The sequence below is a fragment of the Coffea arabica genome, chromosome 9c (genome assembly GCF_036785885.1).
Source record: "Coffea arabica cultivar ET-39 chromosome 9c, Coffea Arabica ET-39 HiFi, whole genome shotgun sequence".
Lineage (NCBI taxonomy): Eukaryota > Viridiplantae > Streptophyta > Magnoliopsida > Gentianales > Rubiaceae > Coffea > Coffea arabica.
The window spans coordinates 25504090-25524852 of NC_092326.1; the positions used below are offsets into that span (position 1 = coordinate 25504090).

The following is a 20763-nucleotide window of genomic DNA, read 5'->3' on the forward strand; positions in this document are numbered from 1 at the left end:
CGAAGTGGCGTAACCTTCAAGAATACCTTGTCCCCAACCTCAAACTCCAAGTCCTTTCGTCGATTATCAGCGTAACTTTTTTGTCGACTTTGCGCTGTCTGAAGCCTCTGACGTATCACTTTCACTTTCTCATACGCATCCTCGATCCATGGTACTGCAACTGGGTCTAAAACTCTTCTCTCTCCTACTTCATCCCAAAATATTGGTGATCGGCACTTTCTTCCATAGAGAGCTTCATACGGTGCCATTTGTATTGAAGAATGGTAACTATTATTGTATGCAAATTCAACCAGAGCCATGTATTGTCCCCAACTTCCACCAAAATCTAGAATACAGGTCCTCAACATATCTTCAAGTGTTTGAATGGTCCTCCCCGATTGTCCATCAGTTTGGGGATGATAGGTAGTACTAAAATTCAGCTTGGTCCCTAAAGTTCCTTGTAATTATTGCCAAAAACGAGACACAAATCGTGGGTCTCTATCAGACACAATGCTCACAGGGATTCCATGTAACCTCACAATCTCATCCATGTATAATTGGGCCAATTTCTCCATAGAATATTTCATATTTACGGGTAAGAAATGAGCAGACTTGGTCAACCTGTCTACTATTACCCAAACGGCGTCGTGACCTTTTTGGGTTCGGGGTAATCCTGATACAAAATCCATAGTAATATGTTCCCATTTCCACTCAGGGATCTCCAGAGGTTGCAGAAGACCTGAAGGCTTTTGATGCTCAGCTTTCACTTGTTGGCACACCAAACATTTTTGGACAAACTGAGCAATTTCTTTCTTCATCTTATCCCACCAATACAACCTTTTCAAATCTTGGTACATTTTATTACTTCCAGGATGTACTGTATACTTGGACCGATGTGCCTCTTCCAAAATATCCCTTTTTATCACCTCATCTTGTGGTACCACTATTCGATCTTGAAATTTCAAGATACCTTCAGAGCTTATGTTAAAGTCTTGTAACTCCTTTTTTTGTACTTCTCCTATCCACTTTTGCACCATCCGGTCATTCCTTTGAGCTTCTTTAATGCGGTCCAACAATTCAGATCTTACTGTAATATTGCAGAAAATTACCCTCTGTCGGTCTAATCGCGGGTTCCATTCACTCACTTCCTCCAGCAAATTCCATTCCTTAGCCATCAATCCAGCTATTTGCACTTGTCGGCTTAAAGCGTCCGCTACAACATTAGCCTTGCCTGGGTGATAGTTAATTGTACAGTCATAATCCTCAAGAAATTCTACCCACCGACGCTGTCTCAAGTTTAACTCCTTCTGAGAGAATAGGTATTTCAAACTCTTATGGTCGGTATACACCTCAAAAGTCACTCCATACAAGTAATGCCTCCACTTCTTTAATGCAAAAACTACAGCAGCCAATTCTAAATCATGAGTGGGGTAATTTCGCTCGTGGGGTTTTAATTTCCTAGAGGCATAGGCAATTACACTCCCATTTTGCATTAGAACACATCCCAAACCTTCCCTTGAGACATCCGTATATACAGTAAAACTATCTCTCCCATTTGGTAAAGCTAAAACAGGTGCCGAAGTTAACCGTTTCTTCAACTCCCAAAAACTAGATTCACACTTAGAATTCCAGACAAATTGACCATGCTTCTTGGTCAAGTCGGTTAAAGGACCGGCTAACTTGGAGAAGTCTTTGATAAACCGACGGTAATACCCGGCTAAACCTAGAAAACTACGGACCTCAGTCGGGGTTTCCGGGTGCTTCCACTCAGCTACAGCTTCCACCTTTACTGGATCCACAGAAATTCCATCTTTAGATATTATATGTCCTAGAAAAGAAACTTGCTCCAACCAAAACTCGCATTTGCTAAACTTGGCAAATAACTGATGTTCCTTTAAAGTCTGCAAAACTATCCTCAAATGCCGTTCATGTTCCTCTCGAGTCTTGGAATACACCAAAATATCATCGATAAATACTACAACAAATTGATCCAAGTAGGGTTTAAAGACTCGATGCATTAAATCCATAAATGCAGCAGGGGCATTTGTTAAACCAAAGGGCATCACTGCGAACTCAAAATGACCATATCTGGAATTAAAGGCAGTCTTCGGTATATCCTCTTGCCTAATTCGTAACTGGTAGTAACCTTGCCTCAAGTCCAACTTAGAGAAAACTACTGCTCCTTGTAGTTGGTCAAACAATTCTTCAATGTGTGGCAAGGGATATTTATTTTTCACCGTAACATCGTTTAGGCCACGATAGTCAATGCACAGTCTTAAACTACCATCCTTTTTCTTAACAAATAACACTGGTGTTATTCTTGGTTTTGATGATCACAAAGTAATTTGAAATGTTTATACTAACCAGGAAAGTGAACACTTTGATCAGGTCTCCTGACTACGTTGCTTTGGATGTGGCAAACAAAATTGGAATAATATGAATGAATTTAGTCATTGTTTTGTTCCGATCAAAGATACTGTCCATTAAGTATGACAATGTTGCTATTCTTGGTATTTTGAAATGTATCTAACCTTCTTCGATTATAAGTATTTTTACATATCAAAGAATCAGGTACGAATAGGTCATGAAATGCAATTCAATCAAAAGAAGAAGCAAAAACAGGACACTCACATCGGACGGCCGAAAGGAATCTGTCGGACGTCCGAAAGGATAAAGAGCATCAAGAAGGAAGCTCTGTCGGACGCTCGTGAGGAAGCATCGGACGTCCGGAAGGATCGGACGCTTGCCATCGGACGCTCATCAACCGCATCGGACGTCCGAAAAATTCCAAGATAACTTGCTAGCTCTCGGCGCACGATCGGACGCTGTGCTGTCGGACGACAAAAACTCATCGGACGTCCGAACTTCAACTTGGCTATCATCGGACGATTGGTTCGGACGATGATTCGATCGTCGGACGTCCGATAGCCCCAACGGCTATTTGACTCTTCAGCTGCCTTCTATCCGTTGGAAGCATTGATGAAGCCCATTTCTGGTTCTCTTTAAAATCAAATTGGTCAGAACCAAGCAGGGACTTTTGCACACTTTGTTTACAAGATCTCAAGAGATATTTTAGCTAGAAAATAGTCTCCAAAGCTAGATTTGTTTTAAAGTGGTGTGAATTTCTGGTGAGCATTTCTTTTGTGGTTGAAAGGATCTTTAGTGTAGCTTTGTTGAGGGTTTTCTGAGTGATTGTAAAACTTCCTAACTTGACTAAGTGAGGCTTAGGGTAAGGAGGAAGTGCCCCCTCCATTGTACATCTAGTTGATCTTCTTTCATCAAAGAGAAGCTGCTCTTCCTTGTATTTGGTCTTCAAGCTTGAGGTTAGCTTGGTAGACACTTGGTTTGATTCCCTATCTTACTTTTCTGTTTAATAAAATTCTCATTGCTTATCTATTCTTATTTTTTTTCTGATCTATATTGCTCTTGTCTTCTAATCTACTTGGTTGATCATTACTAGAAAAGAAGGTAAATTTTTATTAAAGAAAAAGTGCATTATTTGGTTAAGATTTTAATCAACCCAATTCACCCCCCCCCTTGGTTGTCTTTGGGACTTACAATTGGTATCAGAGCTTGGTCTCCTTGAGATTAAGCTCTAACGGCTTGGAGTAAAGATGACAACCAGTCATGCTATGTTTGTTGAGGGGCAATCTGTTACTAGGCCTCCCATGTTCAGTGGCTCTAACTATGTTAGCTGGAAAGAACGGATGATTATCTTTTTGCAATCTATTGATATTTAACTATGGTTTATTGTGAGTGAAGGACCGCATGAAGCTAACTCTCTTGATGCAGATACAGGGTTGCTTTGGCCAAAAACAAAAGCTGAAATGAATGCTCAAGATAGGACTAATCTCACATTGAATGCCAAGGCCATGAATGTTATTTATAGTGCCCTAGATTCAAATGAATCAATCAGAGTAAAAGGCTGCAAATCGGCTAAAGAAATGTGGGATAAACTAAGAGAAATCCATGAGGGTGGTGACAATGTGAAAGAACAGAAAAAAGCCATCTTGGTCACGAAATATGAATCATTTAAAATTGAACCTCTTGAGGATATTGACAAAATGTATTGCAGGTTCACTGACTTGATCAAAGATCTCGAGGCGTTGGGCAAAGAGTACACCTTGGGAGAGAAGAACAGGAAAATTCTCAATGCTTTGGGCAAAGAATGGGAAAATAAAGTGACTGCAATAGAGGAGGCTAAGGATTTAAGTTCTGTGCCTATTGAATCTATCATTAACTCACTAACCTCTTATGAGTTGAAACTGAAATCTAAAGTACAGGAGGAAGAGGATGCTAGAGCAAAGAGAAACATTGCTCTAAAGACTACTCAAGGTGAAGATGATACAGCTCACTTGGATGATGAAGACTCAGATGGTGATGATAATGATCTTGCTCTCATCACCAGAGGCTTCAAGAGAATCTTGAATAAAAGAAAGTTTAGAAGGGGAGGACCTAGCAATCAATTCCAGAATCAGCCATCTATCACAAAGTACAAAGGAAAACAAGATTTCAACAAGAAACAGTTGGACAAATGCTTCGAATGTGGACAGCCTGGACACTATGCAAACGAATGCCCCATAAAGAAGATGAAAGATGGAAAAGCTGATCGGAAGCCAAGATTCAACAACTTTCAGATTACTTGGAATGAATGCAACTCCGAAGGGGAAGTTGAAGAAGAGGAAGAATCAGCTCAAATGGCCTTCATGGCTATTGGAAATAATGAGGTAACTTCCCCACACTCTCAATCTGAAAGTGATAATGATGAAGATGATGATTTTGAATCTTTTGTTGAAAAACTGCATAATGCCTTGAAGGAATCTTATGATAAAAACAAGCAGTTAAAACAGAAAATGGCTTTTCTCATTCAAGAAAATGCAAGTCTTTTTCAACAAAATAAACAACTAAAGACCGACAATGAAAGTCTAGTAAGAGCCGGATGTAATGTTCAAGATGAGCTTGATAGAAAGACAAATATTTGTGAAATGCTGAAGGAAAGACAGGGTGATTTGAAAGAAAAAATGGACAACTTGGATGAGACTTTGAAAGCAAGAAAGCAGGAGTTTAGCAAAAGGAACATGTTATTTACCCATCCTACTACTTTTCAAAGAACATTGGCACACAACAAAATTGCACATGGTTTCACAACATATAGAAGAGGTGGATTGAGATATATCAAACCAGTACATGTTAAGGACTCTTCCATTATGTGTGGTTTTTGTTGTCAAAGAGGGCATTTGAAAGGTAATTGCTATGTGAAAAGAAATCTGAACAAAGGGATGAAGTGCATGTGGTTAGTTAGATACAATGCTAACTATTATGGACCCAAAAATTAAAAAGGGTACCAAACACCTTTTCTTTTCAGGAAAAATGCTCAAACAAGTCCAAATGGTTCATAGATAGCGGTTGCTCAAGGCACATGACCGGTGATCCTTCCTTGTTCATAAAGCTGAAATCAAAATCAAGTGGAAAGGTAACATTTGGTGATGATGTGAAAGCTAAGACAATTGGAATAGGTGATGTTGGTAAGGATGGTGAAACTTTTGTTCATAATGTGCTCTTGGTTGATAACTTAGGTTATAACTTGCTTAGTGTTAGTCAATTGTGTGATAAAGACTTGTATGTGTTGTTTAAAAAGCATGAATGCATTGTACTTGATTCCAAATATAATGTTGTGTTCAAAGGGAAGAGGTTTAATGACATATATATTGTGATTCTTGATAAAGTTGACTCTTCTAACTTAAAATGTCTTAAAGCTTCAAATGAAGATCCTTGGTTATGGCATAGAAGACTTTGTCATTTTAATATGGATTTACTAAAGAAATTTCGAAAAAGGAGTTGGTTAGAGGCTTGCCAAAAATCAGTTTTGATAAGGACAAAATATGTGATGCATGTCAATTTGGGAAGCAAACAAAAATTTCTTTTAAACCAAAAATGTGTGTATCTACTTCAAAACCTTTGGAACTCTTGCATCTTGATTTATTTGGTCCCACTCAAATCACTAGCTTGGGAGGTAAGAAATATTGTTTTGTAATTGTTGATGATTATTCTAGATACACTTGGGTGATATTTCTTGCTCATAAAGATGATGCCTTCAAAAATTTTACTTCAATGTTTGCTAAAGTGCAAAATCTGCTTGGATTAAAAATTGTTAGTGTAACGGCCCCACCTCCCCCTAGGGCGTACCAGAGGGTTCGGCGGGTCGCCTGCCCAGCTCTCGCCGGGACTCAGTCGCTCACTACAGTCCTCAAATGAATTACAAGAATAAACCTCAAAATTACATCAAATTCTCCAATGATTACATATTACAAATGCAGCGGAAACTGATTCCAATCGTGGAACGTATACTTACATCCATATCAATTTCAAATATTTATACAAGACCAACTCGTACATAAAATAGATCCAAACTTAAACTGTACACGATATAAGCCATCCAGTCACGTGAATAAGCACTCCAAGCTTTTCTTCGCCTTGAGCCCTGTGGGGGGGGAAGTAAAACATTTTTGGGGTGAGCTAGAAGCTCAGCGAGTAACCATTAAAATCAGTAATCAATTCAGTTTCACAGTCGTTCATTTCAGTGATGTCATGATTTCAAGATCAACTGTACATTTATTGCTCTCGTGAGCCAGCGAAATCGTTGTACTGAAACACCCAACGCTCCAAACAAACATTAAACAGTAAACAGTCAGTGGGGGAGCCATTTGCTCCAGATGAACAGTACACAGAGGTGGAGACGTTGGTGTTCAGCACACGAATTCCAAGCACTCATTTAAGCCAAAATATGTCATGGGCCACATGCAAGCACTCATGATATGCAATCAAGTAAATAGTGCAAGAAACGGTTCATAAGAACTTTGGAAACAGTTTAGGGTCACTCACCTCCACGGCTCAGAAACCATCCATCATGTATCATTGCCTTGCTCAAAACCAAGTCTTAGATCACAAACTTAACGCAAACAAGTCCCTTCAAAGTTCGGACAGCACTTCCCCTGAATTTGCTAACTTTTCCAGCCATCATGGCTTCATTATTACTTCAGCCAGTCCCAAAGTCACACAAATAAGTTCATCTAATATCCATTCAGCAAGCTCCAAGTAGTACAAAGACAAGTCAAGCTAGGGAAAATTCCGAAAATGAAGGTTAAGCTCAAAACCAGAAAAACAGTTTTGACGTCATTTTGCGGTAATGGTACCAAGGGCGCTACGATTGTCGGATGGGGGTGTAAGATACACCGTTTCGAAGCTAAGAACCAGGGCTACAACAATGTAGAAGGTCACTCAGTCCAGATCCTAGCACAACTAGGTCAAATATGCAAAATACAAATCCAGAATTACCAAAACAGGTTTGCAAAACCAATAAAACTGTAATCGGTATAACTCAGTCTATACAAGTCCAAATGCCGAAATTCCAAAGGCATATGTTAGCTAAGACATCCAGCTACATTTCATCAGAAGACACCAACTTCAAAATCCCAACCAATTCCAGTCAAAATAGCCAAATACAAACGCAGTTTTCGCATTCTGGCCAAAGCAGAACAGCTACAGTAATTTCGACATAACTCACACTACACTAATCCAAATGACCTGAAATTTTACAGGCACCTCAAACACATCAATACCTAAAACTTTCATGTTTTGAGCAAAGTCCAATTCGGCCTCTAACCCTATGATCTAAAACCGGACAGAATTGGGGTTCATGAACCCTAACTTTCCATTTTTCCATCCAAATCCAAAATTGATTGCATTTATCAACAATTCACACTCACTAGAGTCATTTTCCACCATTACAATTCATCATACAAGTCCCCAACATCAAGATCATATTAAACCAGAAAATTCCTTAAAAATAGAAAAACTTCACCAAATCATTTCAAACCAAGATAAAAACCAGAAATTTCAGCACTTTAATCACTACTAAGCATAACTTAAGCATCATTAGGTGTAGGAGAAAGTTTGAGCATCACTTACCAAGAAAACAAGAGAGAGGAAGTAGTAGGACACCTTAGCTCTTCCAAAAAACTTCACTAAAGCACTCACTATCACTAAAAGGAAAGATTGTATGGAGTAAAATGGATGTAAGCTAATGTTTTTGGGTGATTTGCACCAAGTAGAAGCTTGAAAGTTGATGGAGTTCTCTTCCTTTTGGAGCTTGAGAGGGCCAGCTATGGTGAAGAAAGAATGAGGAAATTTTAATGAATTTTGAAGATATTTAACCTTTGGTCAAAAAAGTCAAAAATGTGAATAGTAAACCATAAAGTCCAACCAACCACCAAGTGACACGTGGCACTCCATTAATGCATGTCAATCCTTTTCTTTTCCTCTCACATCAATCATATCACACACTCTACTTATCTCGTAACACCCGATAAAGTTTACACAGTATCCAAAACTTAACCTTATTGGCCGAATTTTTCCAAACTTTTCGCACTAATGGGTCCCACGTCCAATATATATTCTTAATTTTCCAAAAACTCTCCAAGGCTAGAAAAATCATCTAAAAACTATAATTACTCATAAAAATTCCTCAGGAAAATTTCCTAAGCCAGGAAATGCAGAAAACATGCTATTAAAGGAAATAAAACCCTCGGAAAAGATTAGGGTTTTCTACGGGTTCTCACACTCATTTTTTTTCGGGGCGTCACAGTTAGGATTAGAAGTGATAATGGGACGGAATTCAAGTATTGTGGTTTTCCAGAATTTTGTGATCATAATGGTATAACACATGAGTTTTCTATTGCAAGGACTCCACAGCAAAATGGTGTTGTAGAAAGGAAAAACAGGACTCTCCAAGAGGCTGCTAGAACTATGTTGAATGAATGTAGGTTACCTAAATATCTTTGGGCTGAAGCGGTAAACACCGCATGTTATGTGATGAACAGAATCCTCTTGAGACCTATTTTGAAGAAAACTCCTTATGAACTGATTTTTGATAAGAAACCTACCGTTGGTTATTTCAAAGTATTTGGTTGTAAATGTTTTATTTTGAATCTAAAGGAACATCTTGGTAAGTTTGACAAAAAATCTGATGAAGGAATATTTTTGGGGTATTGTGAGAATAAAAGAGGATATAGAGTTTTTAATAGAAGGACACTTGTGATTGAAGAAGCTATACATATAACATTTGATGAACCCAATGATGATAATTCCAAAAGTTTGTGTGAGGATGATGATGTAGGTGTTCGAGAAGGAATGGAAAAGCTATCAATTGGAAATGAAGGAAGTTCTAAACCAGCAGCAACTGAAATGGAAAATGAAGTTCATAATGATCAAGAAGAGGAAGATGAAGACAAAAATGATGATCCACTCAAAGATCTTCCCAAGGCTTGGAAATTCAGCCAAAATCATCCAAAAGAGCTTATAATTGGTGATCCATCCGAGAAGGTAAACACTCGTTCCTCATCTAGAAAATTGATTGATAATTTTGCTTTAGTTTCTCTTTTTGAACCTAAAAACATCAATGATGCTTTAAAGGATGAAAACTGGATTTTGGCTATGCAAGAGGAACTTAATCAATTTGAGAGAAATGAAGTTTGAACACTTGTTGATAGACCTCAAAATCAACCTATCATTGGCACAAAGTGGATTTTTAGAAATAAGTTGGATGATAAAGGTGTTGTTGTAAAAAATAAAGCCAGATTAGTTGGTAAAGGATATGCACAAGAAGAAGGAATTGATTTTGATGAAACATTTGCTCCCGTAGCAAGATTAGAATCTATTAGAATGCTTCTTGCTTTTGCATGTTTTAAAGGCTTCAAATTGTTTCAAATGGATGTTAAGAGTGCTTTTTTAAATGGTTTTATTGATCAAGAAGTATATGTGGATCAACCCCCCGGTTTTGAAAATACAAAATTTCCAAGTCATGTGTTTAAACTATCTAAAGCTTTGTATGGTCTAAAACAGGCTCCAAGAGCTTGGTATGAAAGACTAAGTGGGTTTTTGATTGAAAATGGTTTCAAAAGGGGTGTTGTGGACACCACACTTTTTACTAAGCAAGTGTTGAATGACCTTCTTATTGTGCAAATATATGTTGATGATATTATTTTTGGTGCTACTAATGAGTATCTATGCAAGGATTTTTCCACCAATATGCAAAATGAATTTGAAATGAGTATGATGGGAGAATTAAATTTCTTCCTTGGACTTCAAATACATCAAGCTCTTGAGGGAATTTTTATAAATCAAGCAAAATATACCAAGGAATTGCTGAAAAGGTTTGGCATGGAGGACTCAAAACAAGTTGGAACTCCAATGTGCACTTCTACAAAGCTTGACAAAGATGAAGATGGTAATCATGTGGATGAAAAGCATTATAGAGGTATGATCGGAAGCCTACTCTATTTAACCGCAAGTAGACCTGATATTATGTTTGCTGTTTGCTTGTGTGCTAGATTTCAATCTTGTCCAAAAGAATCACATTTGAATGCTGTGAAAAGAATTTTTAGGTATTTGAAAGGTACATTACACTATGGTCTTTGGTATGCTAGATCTAATGAGTTTGCACTATATGGTTATTCGGATGCTGATTTTGGAGGTTGTCGTGTGGATAGAAAGAGTACTAGTGGAACTTGTCATTTTCTTGGAAATTGTTTAGTCTCTTGGTTTAGCAAGAAACAATGTGCAATCTCTTTGTCTACAACCGAAGCGGAATATATTGCCGCTAGTGCATGTTGTGCTCAACTTTTATGGATGAAGCACACTTTGAATGATTTTGGATTGATGTATGACTGCATGCCTGTATTCTGTGATAATACTAGTGCTATAAATTTGACCAAAAATCCTATTCATCATTCTAGGACAAAGCACATAGATATAAAGCATCACTTTATTCGTGATCTTGTTCAAAAAGGTGAAATATGTGTAAATTATGTTTGCTCTAAAGATCAATTTGCTGATATTTTCACAAAAGCTTTGCCATTAGATCAGTTCATTCATCTAAGATCAAAATTAGGAATAATCGAAAAATCATCTTAATTTTTTTTTGGGGGTCTTCGGACGTCCGAAAGAAGATAAACGGACGTCCGATGATGTTCTTCAGCCATTTTCCAGATTGCGCCTGTTCGGACGCAACTGTCGGACGCACAACTTCGTTCGGGCGTCCGACAGTGCAACGGCTCATTTTTTAAAACTACTTTCTTCCTCATTTGCTTCAGACTCCTTCCATCTTATTTTCTCTCGGACGAAAACCCTCTCATCTCTCACTCTCAAATTCACATCATTCTGAGACCCTCATTTCAAAATTGACTCAACCAAAACAGTTCCTGATCAATTGCGAGTCACTTTTCCTGATCATTTCACAGAATCATCTATCACTTCGCACATCCCCAAATTTTCCTCAAAATCCTATCTTTTCATAACCGCTCTGTCAAATCTTCTACAAGGTTTTTTGTTCCAAAATTTTTGTGCGATTCACTTCCCTACTGCTGTGTGCATCATTTGCATCCTTCATCACACACATTTCACACAATGGTGAATCTAAGGGGAGGAAAAGTTACTGCCGGACGCAAGCATCCACTCAGGGATGAGGATGAGGATCTTCCTACTGTCAAACGGACATCCAAACGCTTCAAAAGAGGAGCTATCAAGGGTCAAATGTCACGGCCTACTCCACAACCCACTTCTCAACCAGAATCTGGACAGGGGACCTCTTCTCAACCGCCTCCTAAATCAGTCCCTCTCCCTCCATTCTTTGATGATGCTGCGAAAGACAAATACGCCTGGATATCCCAGAAGGGTGTCATCCCTCAAAGAACTGTAAACCCTTCTGAATTTCGCTCCATAGGTTTAGATTCCATTCTGAGTCTATTTGCTTTCCAGAAATGGTCACATCTCATTTCCATGCCCAATGTCTACTATCCTGATATGTTGCATCAATTTTTTGCCAACCTTAGGAAAGGAACTGACCAAACTGAGATCATGTCTAGGGTAAATGGGGTAGACATACTCTTTGATTCTGATACTGTGAATTCCATTTTAAATACTACCATTGAACGTTTATGCAAAGATAAGGTTGCTAATTTCTTTTCCTATGAAGAGCTCCCTACTGCTGCAAATCATTTTGATGGGACAAAAATGTTAACCTATTTCAAAAGAAGTTTTTCCTCACCTGCTGATGCTAAGTTGAATGATCTGGCCCCTGTGAATTTAATTGCTTTTACTATCATTTCAAACCTGCTTGTGCCCACTGATGGGTACAGAACTGATGCAAACAAAATGGAGTTGTATCTCTTTTATTGTTTTCGAGAAAAAATTCGGATTGACTTTGGTTTTGTCATGTGCAAGTTTTTACTTCGATATGCTACTGACTCTCGAAGAAAACTATCCTATGGAAAGTTTCTTCAAAAGATTTTTGAGTTTTACAAAGTTCCAATTCTAGGTGTTTGTCCCAAAGAAGCATCTTCTTATGCCTTTACCAAAGCATATTTTGAAAGAAAAAATCTTGTTTTTAAAGATAATCTGTGGGCATATAAGGGGGCATCATCTAGTGAACAGAGGTCTAAGACTGTACATGATCCTTCACCCATTTCACTCACTCCCATTCACCCTAGGAAGTCTACCACTAAAGCATCTTCCTCTTCCAGTAATGAAGTAATTGAGCTTCTTAATGAACTCAAACAGCATGTTCTTCTTCTAGAACATGGCCTAATGCTCACCATGTCTTCTGAGCAACAAACTGCCTTTCTTGACAAAAAGAACCTTCTTTTTCCTCCACCTGTGGTTGAGGAAGTCTCACATGTCAAAGAACCTCGAACCACTGATCCAGGTTCATCAGTTCTAGATCCGAATCCATCAACTCCTGTGACTCCTCATGGCCCTTCCACATCAGACAAAGGCAAGGCATCAATTGAAGAAGCTGCTGAAGATGATGAAGAAACAGATGAGGAAGACCTCTCTCAATATCAGCTCTCTCGGAGGACACCTGGATCCACATAGTTCATCACTTAGGACATTTGCATTGTGTTTGTCTTGTTTATGTGTTTGTGGTATTTAACAATGAATATGAAATGTAATGGATATTCTAAGTTTCTTTTGGTGTGTTTTGATGTAATGGATATTCTAAGTTTCCTTTGATGTGTTTAAGTACTGATGGATGTTTGTTTGTCTATTCTGATTGTGTGAATACAATGAATTTGGTTTGCATTGGTGTAATGAATGTGTTTGTGAATGACTCTGGTTTGCATTTATGAATGTGATTGATTACCCTTTTGTGATGACAAAAAGGGGGAGATGGCCGGATTTATAGATTGATATTGATGATTGATGATGTTGGATTGATATTGGATTGATTGGATTGGCTGATGGATTGAATTAGTAAAATGTTGGTTGAAATTTTTGTATAATTGGATAATTGTGTAATTCGGTTGGGCAGCCAAGTGAGGGGGAGTTTTTCAAAATTGTTTATGATTCACTAAGTAAGGGGGAGTTCTTGTCAATTGTGAAAGGGGAAGATTTTATTCCAATCATCAAATCTCATTTCAAACCTTTGTTTTGTCATCATCAAAAAGGGGGAGAATGTTATTCTTGGTTTTGATGATCACAAAGTAATTTGAAATGTTTATACTAACCAGGAAAGTGAACACTTTGATTGACCAAGAAAGTGAACACTTTGATCAGGTCTCCTGACTACGTTGCTTTAGATGTGGCAAACAAGATTGGAATAATATGAATGAATTTAGTCATTGTTTTGTTCCGATCAAAGATACTGTCCATTAAGTATGACAATGTGACGGCCCCACTTCCCCCTAGGGCGTACCCCAGGGTTCAGCGGGCCGCCTGCCCAGCTCTCGCCGGGACTCAGTCGTTCGCTACAGTCCTCAATTAAAAATTGAAATAAATCACAAGAATAAATAGGGCATTGATCCAAACTTAAAGCGGAACTTATATACATTGCCAACCCAAAAGAGAATATAAACATCAAATATACAAGGGTTCTCAATCCTTCATACGTCCAGCCCGTGCCAAGCACTAGGCGAGAACCACTACAAAAGAAACAAAAGAAACAAAACTAGATTGGCTAGTCTATCTCAAGCTCACGTCCTCGCTCGCCTTCCCCTGTAAGGAAAACAAAACTAAAGGAATGAGCTAAAAGCCCAGTGAGGTTCCAAACAGATAATCAAACAATCAAACAATCAATTCAATACATTAAACATGGAGTCTCAATAATTCAAGAAACATTTACAATGGAAAGCAATAGTAACATTCATTAAAAGGATACGGCTCACAAGGAGCAATTCGTTCATTCGTTCATTCGTTCTCTTGACATTTCCCCTTATTCCTCCAATCATTTGAAAATGCATTTTTCGTTTATCAATAAACTCTCGTTCGTTCGTTCGTTCATTCATTCACCCCCGTCCTGGCCGTTGGCCAGTCTCCACCAACCTACACGGTAATACTCGAGTATACCAAACGTTCACCCAAGTCCCTAATCGCCCGACCGAATCCGCTTCTGGCTCGAGACGACCGGTAACAAGGGGCAATGGCCAGTTCAGCCCAAAAGGCTTACATTCATGTGCAAGTAACATTTCAATCATTAAATCCTTGAAAATTGCACAGTTATTTAGGTCGAGTGCGATAAAGTACACACTCGCCTAGAAAGCTCATTTTGGAAATCATTAAAAGCAATTAACACATTAGCAAATGATAACAACAAGCCATAAAGTCAAATAAGGAACACTCACCTAGATATGCAAAATAACATGCAAAATCCTTCCGAATATTACCCTTAGTCACCAATGAAACCTAAGGTTGAACAAGAGAACATATTACAGTTTATCGAGCAAAACATTTAAGGGAAACAAAGAAACCCGACTAATTAGGAGTAAAACGTGTAAAGATGACTTTCAAGTAAGAAGAGGGTTGTTTGAACCCAAGGATGAAAAATCATGTTTTGAAAATGGAAAACCGGTCATGGTATTGGCCAAACAAGAGTATACAAGTTCCAATAGAAACCTAGCCCTCGAGCGAAAATTTGGGCAGCACGCCCTTTGTGTTTACCTAATTTTCCAGCCATTTTGGCTTCATTATTTTTCCTCAACCACAACCCAACATCACACATAAGCAATTCAAGTCAAGAGCCGTTCCATAGGCTCACAATATCATAAGAATAAGAATTACAACAATCACAAGTGCAGAAATTCAACTTAGTACAAGACAGATTTGACGTACGAATGCGGAAATAACATATCCGAAGCTACGCTTATCGGATTGAGACAAATCCTATGCCATTTCGAAACTAAGACATAGAGCTACAACATTCATGAAGGTCACTTAGTCCAGTTCCTAATGTAACTTAGTCAAATTCTCAAATTACTAAACCAGAAACCAATTCGTCGGCTGTTTAAACGCAGAACACTGTAATGGACATAACTTAGAGTACAGAAGTCCGAATCAGGTGTTCTTAGAGGAATTTGAAAGCTAATTCAGAATAATACAACTTTCATGTTTTGGAAAAAAGCTAAATCAGAATGGATTCTAGTCAAAAAACGTGATAAACTGGACTTAACTGATCACACGGACTGCTTGGGAAATACTTAAAACAGTAAGGGTATTTCAGACTTTTCATGACCTACGTTGCTCCGATTGAGCTGAAATTTTACAGGCACCTATAAAATACCATTATCTACAACTTTCCTTCTTTGACCCAAGGCCAATTCGGCCTCTAACATGCAGTTACCAAACCGGACAGAATGGAAGCTAGAATTTCCAGAAATCTGAAATTTGTAGTTTCTAGTGCAACTTTCCCCAATTTCTCACTTCTCACACTACCAAAACATCTTATACAACATTAATTGTAACATACAAGCATCATACAACAAGTTGGGCAGAATTTCCCAAACCCTAGTTCATCATATAAAGAGGGAAAAAACTTCCAAACATGCTAGCATCCATGATTCCACTACTACTCAAGTTACTAGACTTAATTTAACCAAGATTGAAAGAAAAATTTAGAGAGATATCATCTTCCTTACCTTAATATGAGTTCTCCAAGTGTAGCCCAAGCCTTCTCTTTCCAAAATTTCACCACCAAACACTAGCTAATCACTCAAGGAGAAGTTTAATCGGTTTAGTTCTTTTGATTTCTCACTTTGTAGCTTGAATCAAGAAGAAATGAAGAAAGTTCACTCTTGTTCTTCTCCTCTCTCTCTCTCAGCTCCCTTGGCAGAAATATGAAGAGGTATGAAGCTAAGTTGTCTTATATTAAAGCCAAAAGGATTAGAACTAATGGTGTCCACAAATTGCCCAACACTTGGCCTAATCTTGGCCACTAATTTTTCTCTTTCTTTCCCTTGCTTATGAGCCACAAATTTCGGTCAAGCTTGCTGCCAAGAGAGAAGATATTTTGCTCAAGTTCAATAAATTTGTTTGGTAAGAAAAAATGGTGGTCAAGTGGTGCGTTCAAACGGTAGTGCGCGGGACCCGCCGGTTCGCGCCGTTTTTCTTAAAAACTCACGTACTAGGGTTTTTACTTCCCATTCACTAACCTTATATCATTGCTACCAATCACATATTATTTCTCACTTAAAAGTCACTTTTAATCCTCAAATTTAATCCTTACTCTGTACCGAAAATTCATCCGGCGAAAAATCGCGAAAACCCTAATTTTGCTCCAAACTTTAAACCGAAACGTAAAACCCTATTTTCTAGGTTTATCTACACTTAATGTGAAATATTTGGGTAGTGGCCTTTGGTAAATACTAATTTTCAAATAAAAGGGTATTTTTGAGGAAAAAATACAAGGAATTTGCGAGTCCTCACAGACAATGTGTGACGCCCCACATCTCCCTAAGGCGGACCAAAGGGTATCCGCGGACGCCTGCCCAGCTCACGCCAGGACTCAAGCAATTCCATTCAATTTCAAACCGAACTAATCTCTTCGATGAGAACAATATGAATACAATAATGCGGAAGCGTTCAAGCTTGAGAAGTCACTTAATGTATAACCAGTACATCGGTAAATCATGCAACGACTTAAATTCAAAGTACACATCAGGGCCCAAATCTTTCAAGTTTACAATTTCCAAAAGTACAACCCAAACCAGGGCCTAGTCAAAATATATAACAGGAGTCTTAACAAAATTACAACGGATGGTTTCTCCATATTTCTCCAAGAGTCGGTCCTGTTAAGGAAAACAAAACTATAGGGTGAGCTAACGCTCGTGAGGCCAAGAACACACATGCAAGCACTTAGTCAAATACAAACCCAAATTTAATAAATAAAACCATGTCTTTTCAATAATCAATTATTCAAACAGGAAAAGTAATCAGAAACAATTCAAGGATATAGTAGCTCTCAGGAGCTAAGTTCCACTCGATCTGCCGTTGTCATTCGTATACCTTCCCGCATTGACCCTCCTGTCAACCGGGTCGGTATTTCCATTTCCGTAGATCACCACTTACTTCCCTCCGTCCACCGTACACCTCAAGGGCCCACAAGTCTATTATTGGGCGATACTCTACAAGTATGCCAAGCAAGACCTCTTATTAGGTCGAGCTTATAATCTCATGGCTCGTTCGAATCCCCGACCAAGCCCATTGCTGGCTCGAGTCTAAGGACGGCCTATGAGTTTGGGCGTCCCCCATTCATTTGAAAGTCGAGGAGGTTCACTCCAACGACACAAGCATTCATGACATAACATTTCATTTCATTCATTCATTCAAGACATTCCATTCATTCATTTAAAATTAGAACGAGTGCGATAAAGTACACACCCGCCCTTAATTTTTAAACTTTCAACAAATACCACAATTAAACAAGTATCAAAATTCACACACTTGACACTCACCGAGCTATTCAACAAGAATTATTTTCCGGAAGTTCAAGTGTCCACGGTGAGATCCTCTTGAAGGTCTCCTTGTGTGCCTGGCAAATTAGTAGTGGATAATCACACAATTAACCCACTTATCAAGAAAGATTGTACACTAGTACAATCTAAGAATTATTTTGCAAAAAGGAACCTCAATTACACGTAAATCGAGGTTCAACTTGCCTTTTATTAGGTATAATATTATTTGAGTTTTTTATCATGAAAATCGTAAGCAAAACGTTTAAGAATATAAAAGAATAAAGAGTTTTTTGAAAAACTCTATTTTCTTGGAATTGGAAAATTTTCCAGTTTTATGATAAATTTTTGAAAAATCGTAACTCGCTCGGTATAAGTCGAAAATTGGAAAACTTTATACCGTTGGAAACCTCTTAGAGAGTACTATAAGTTTCTAGAAGACACTTTTCCATGAATCAAAGTGAAAAGTGGTCGAAAATGAGCTTGAAGATGCAGGGTCGGTTTTCATGGCAGAACGAAGTTGGTTTTTGGCCAACTTTGAAAATTCGGCACGATTCGTACGTTGCAAACCGGCCTCTGAAATTTTCAGCTCAATTAGTGTTGCAAGTGAAGTGTATGAAAAAACAAGCGGATCAAGAATCGGAGTTTCGAGCACCGAGATACGGTAGCCCGAAGTTGAGCAAATTCAAGACTGGAGAAGAATTTCCAGATTTGAACCCCCAACTTTGGAATTTTAATTAGGTATCGAAACGAACTTGAATTGGCACCAAAATTGGCAGTGTTTCAACACTATATGGAAGGTATCTCTTTATCGAATTTCGGGGAAAAATACCTTCGGTAAGGTAGTTAATGAGCCAACCGAAGTTCAAGAAAATCCTAAGGCAAACTGCCTTTGACTTGCATTTCCCAATTTGCAATCGTCTAACCAAGAAAGTTATCCAACCATGGTTCATTTGTGAAATAAGGGTCTAAGATACACCCATAATATCTTTGGTAAGTGTTTAATACTAAAACATCAACTAACAAGTTCATTCCAAGATTTGGTTCCAAACCAGTCCCAACATTAGGGTTTTCCAAAACAGAGCAGTTCACTTGATTCAGTCACAACTCAGTCATTATAGCTCGAAATCGAGCATGGCTTATGCCGTTGGAAAATACATTCATAGAGTTAAAATATTACAGAAGAAATCATTTCCAAATTCGGCACCCATCTGGTTCAAATTTGGGCATCAAGTTGCTGCCTGAACACTTCATTCCAGATGAACAGAGCAACAGGACAGCGAACTTAAAACATTTGGTTCGGCTTGCTCACAAGGAATCAGAACGTGCATTATATACCAAATTAAAGCTAGGAATGTCTAGTTTCAAACGCCACCGACGGCACATGATTTCGACATCCGAGGACAGAGTTATGGCCAAATTACTACTGCTGGTCAGAGCATACGCGAATCAGTTTTCCAGATTTGCTGGTTTCGAACAAAAATTCATTTGCTCCATCAAACCCCAATATTTTCCAATGAAATTTTCACACATCAAATACATCCTATAAACATCCAATCCAAGCCATTAAACCATTAAAATTTGGCCTGGAAATGGCCGAACATAGCAGGGGCAAAATCGGAAAGTTTAGCTTCTTACACCCAATGAAGTTTCCACTAATTACCCATCACTAATGCATCATTATAATCACTAAACCAACAATATAATCACCATTAATCATCACATCAGCAACAACAACCCAAGTGTGGGAATTCCAAGAGCCCACAATCACATTTTTACACCATAAACAAGTAACTAAGTGCATGCATGAGCTTAATCTTGCTATATAACCTCCAAAAGACAAGAATTCATGGGTTGATCATTACCTCTTCCTTAGGTGTGCAAGACCAGAAAATTTCGGCCCTCTTGAAGCTCCAAGAAACCGTGAAGATGCAGCCTTTTGTTAGCTAAATGTAGTCTCCAAGTGGTTTGCTAAGAGATCTCCAAGTTTGGTGTGATTTGGGTGGATTTTGGTGCATGGATTGAAGATGAAAAATGAAGACAATGGAGAGCTCTTCTCCTTCTTGTTGTTCGGCCAAGTGAGGTGAAGAGAGAGAGAGAGTGCTGATGCAATTGGCTTCCAAAGGAAGATTCTTTGTGTGGTGCAAAATGCACCTCAAAGTCAACTCGAAATAGTGTAATTTAGGGTGCGTTTGGACTTGATTTCTCGCGCGTTTGGTTCACTAGTGCACTAAACCTCTAATGCACTCATGTTAATATAGATATTATTCACTCTTAATTGTCTCGAAACAAGGGTCTAAAGTTCCTCAAATAAAGTCGCGCGTGTGAAAACGCGTACCGCCCATTTTACCGCTATAACGCGAAACTTTCGAAAAATTCTTATAACGATTGCACTACTAACTATCACTTGAATATTTATGCTTAAAATTGCCTATTTTAGGACCATGGTACAAGTCTCCAATATTCCAAGCTTATTGTGCTAATACGCGGATAAAATCTCCAAGTACTATTCACTATTTTTACTAAACGCGCTCTAGGAAATTAATTTTCGAAACGAATCATTTTAAAAATATAACGAAGTTATATTACCATGTATTTAGGTCTAATAAGACTAGAAAATATTCCTTGGAAATAAAATCCAATTAAATAATTTATTAAGCCATAAATTAGGCATAAAATAATAGTTTTTGCGAGTCCTCACATCCTCTCCCCCTTAAGAAAATTTCGTCCTCGAAATTTACCTTGGTCGATGAACAAGTCTGGATACTTCTCCTTGATTGTCTCTTCAACTTCCCATGTTGCTCCTTCTACTCCATGGTTCTTCCATAAAACTTTCACTAGTGGTATCTGCTTGTTCCTCAATTCCTTTACCTTTCGATCCAGAAGTTTTACCGGTCTCTCCTCATAGGTCAGGGTTTCATCAATCTCAATATTCCCCGGTTGTAAAACATGAGAGGGGTCTGGATGATACTTCTTAAGCATGGACACATGAAACACGTTATGAATA

At 38.3% G+C, this 20763-nt stretch overlaps 1 protein-coding gene across 1 annotated transcript in view; it reads right to left on the reverse strand.

The window, feature by feature from the left end:
- Positions 1-443: 443 nt before the first annotated feature.
- The window catches only part of LOC140014155 (uncharacterized), a 31466-nt gene continuing 11146 nt past the window's right edge, over positions 444-20763 (reverse strand). Inside the window, exons 3-4 of the mRNA XM_072064566.1 lie at positions 845-1922; positions 444-745 (exon numbers count right to left, since the gene is read on the reverse strand). Of these exons, the coding sequence (XP_071920667.1) occupies positions 444-745; positions 845-1922 (1380 nt within the window). The remainder of the gene's footprint in view (positions 746-844; positions 1923-20763) is intronic.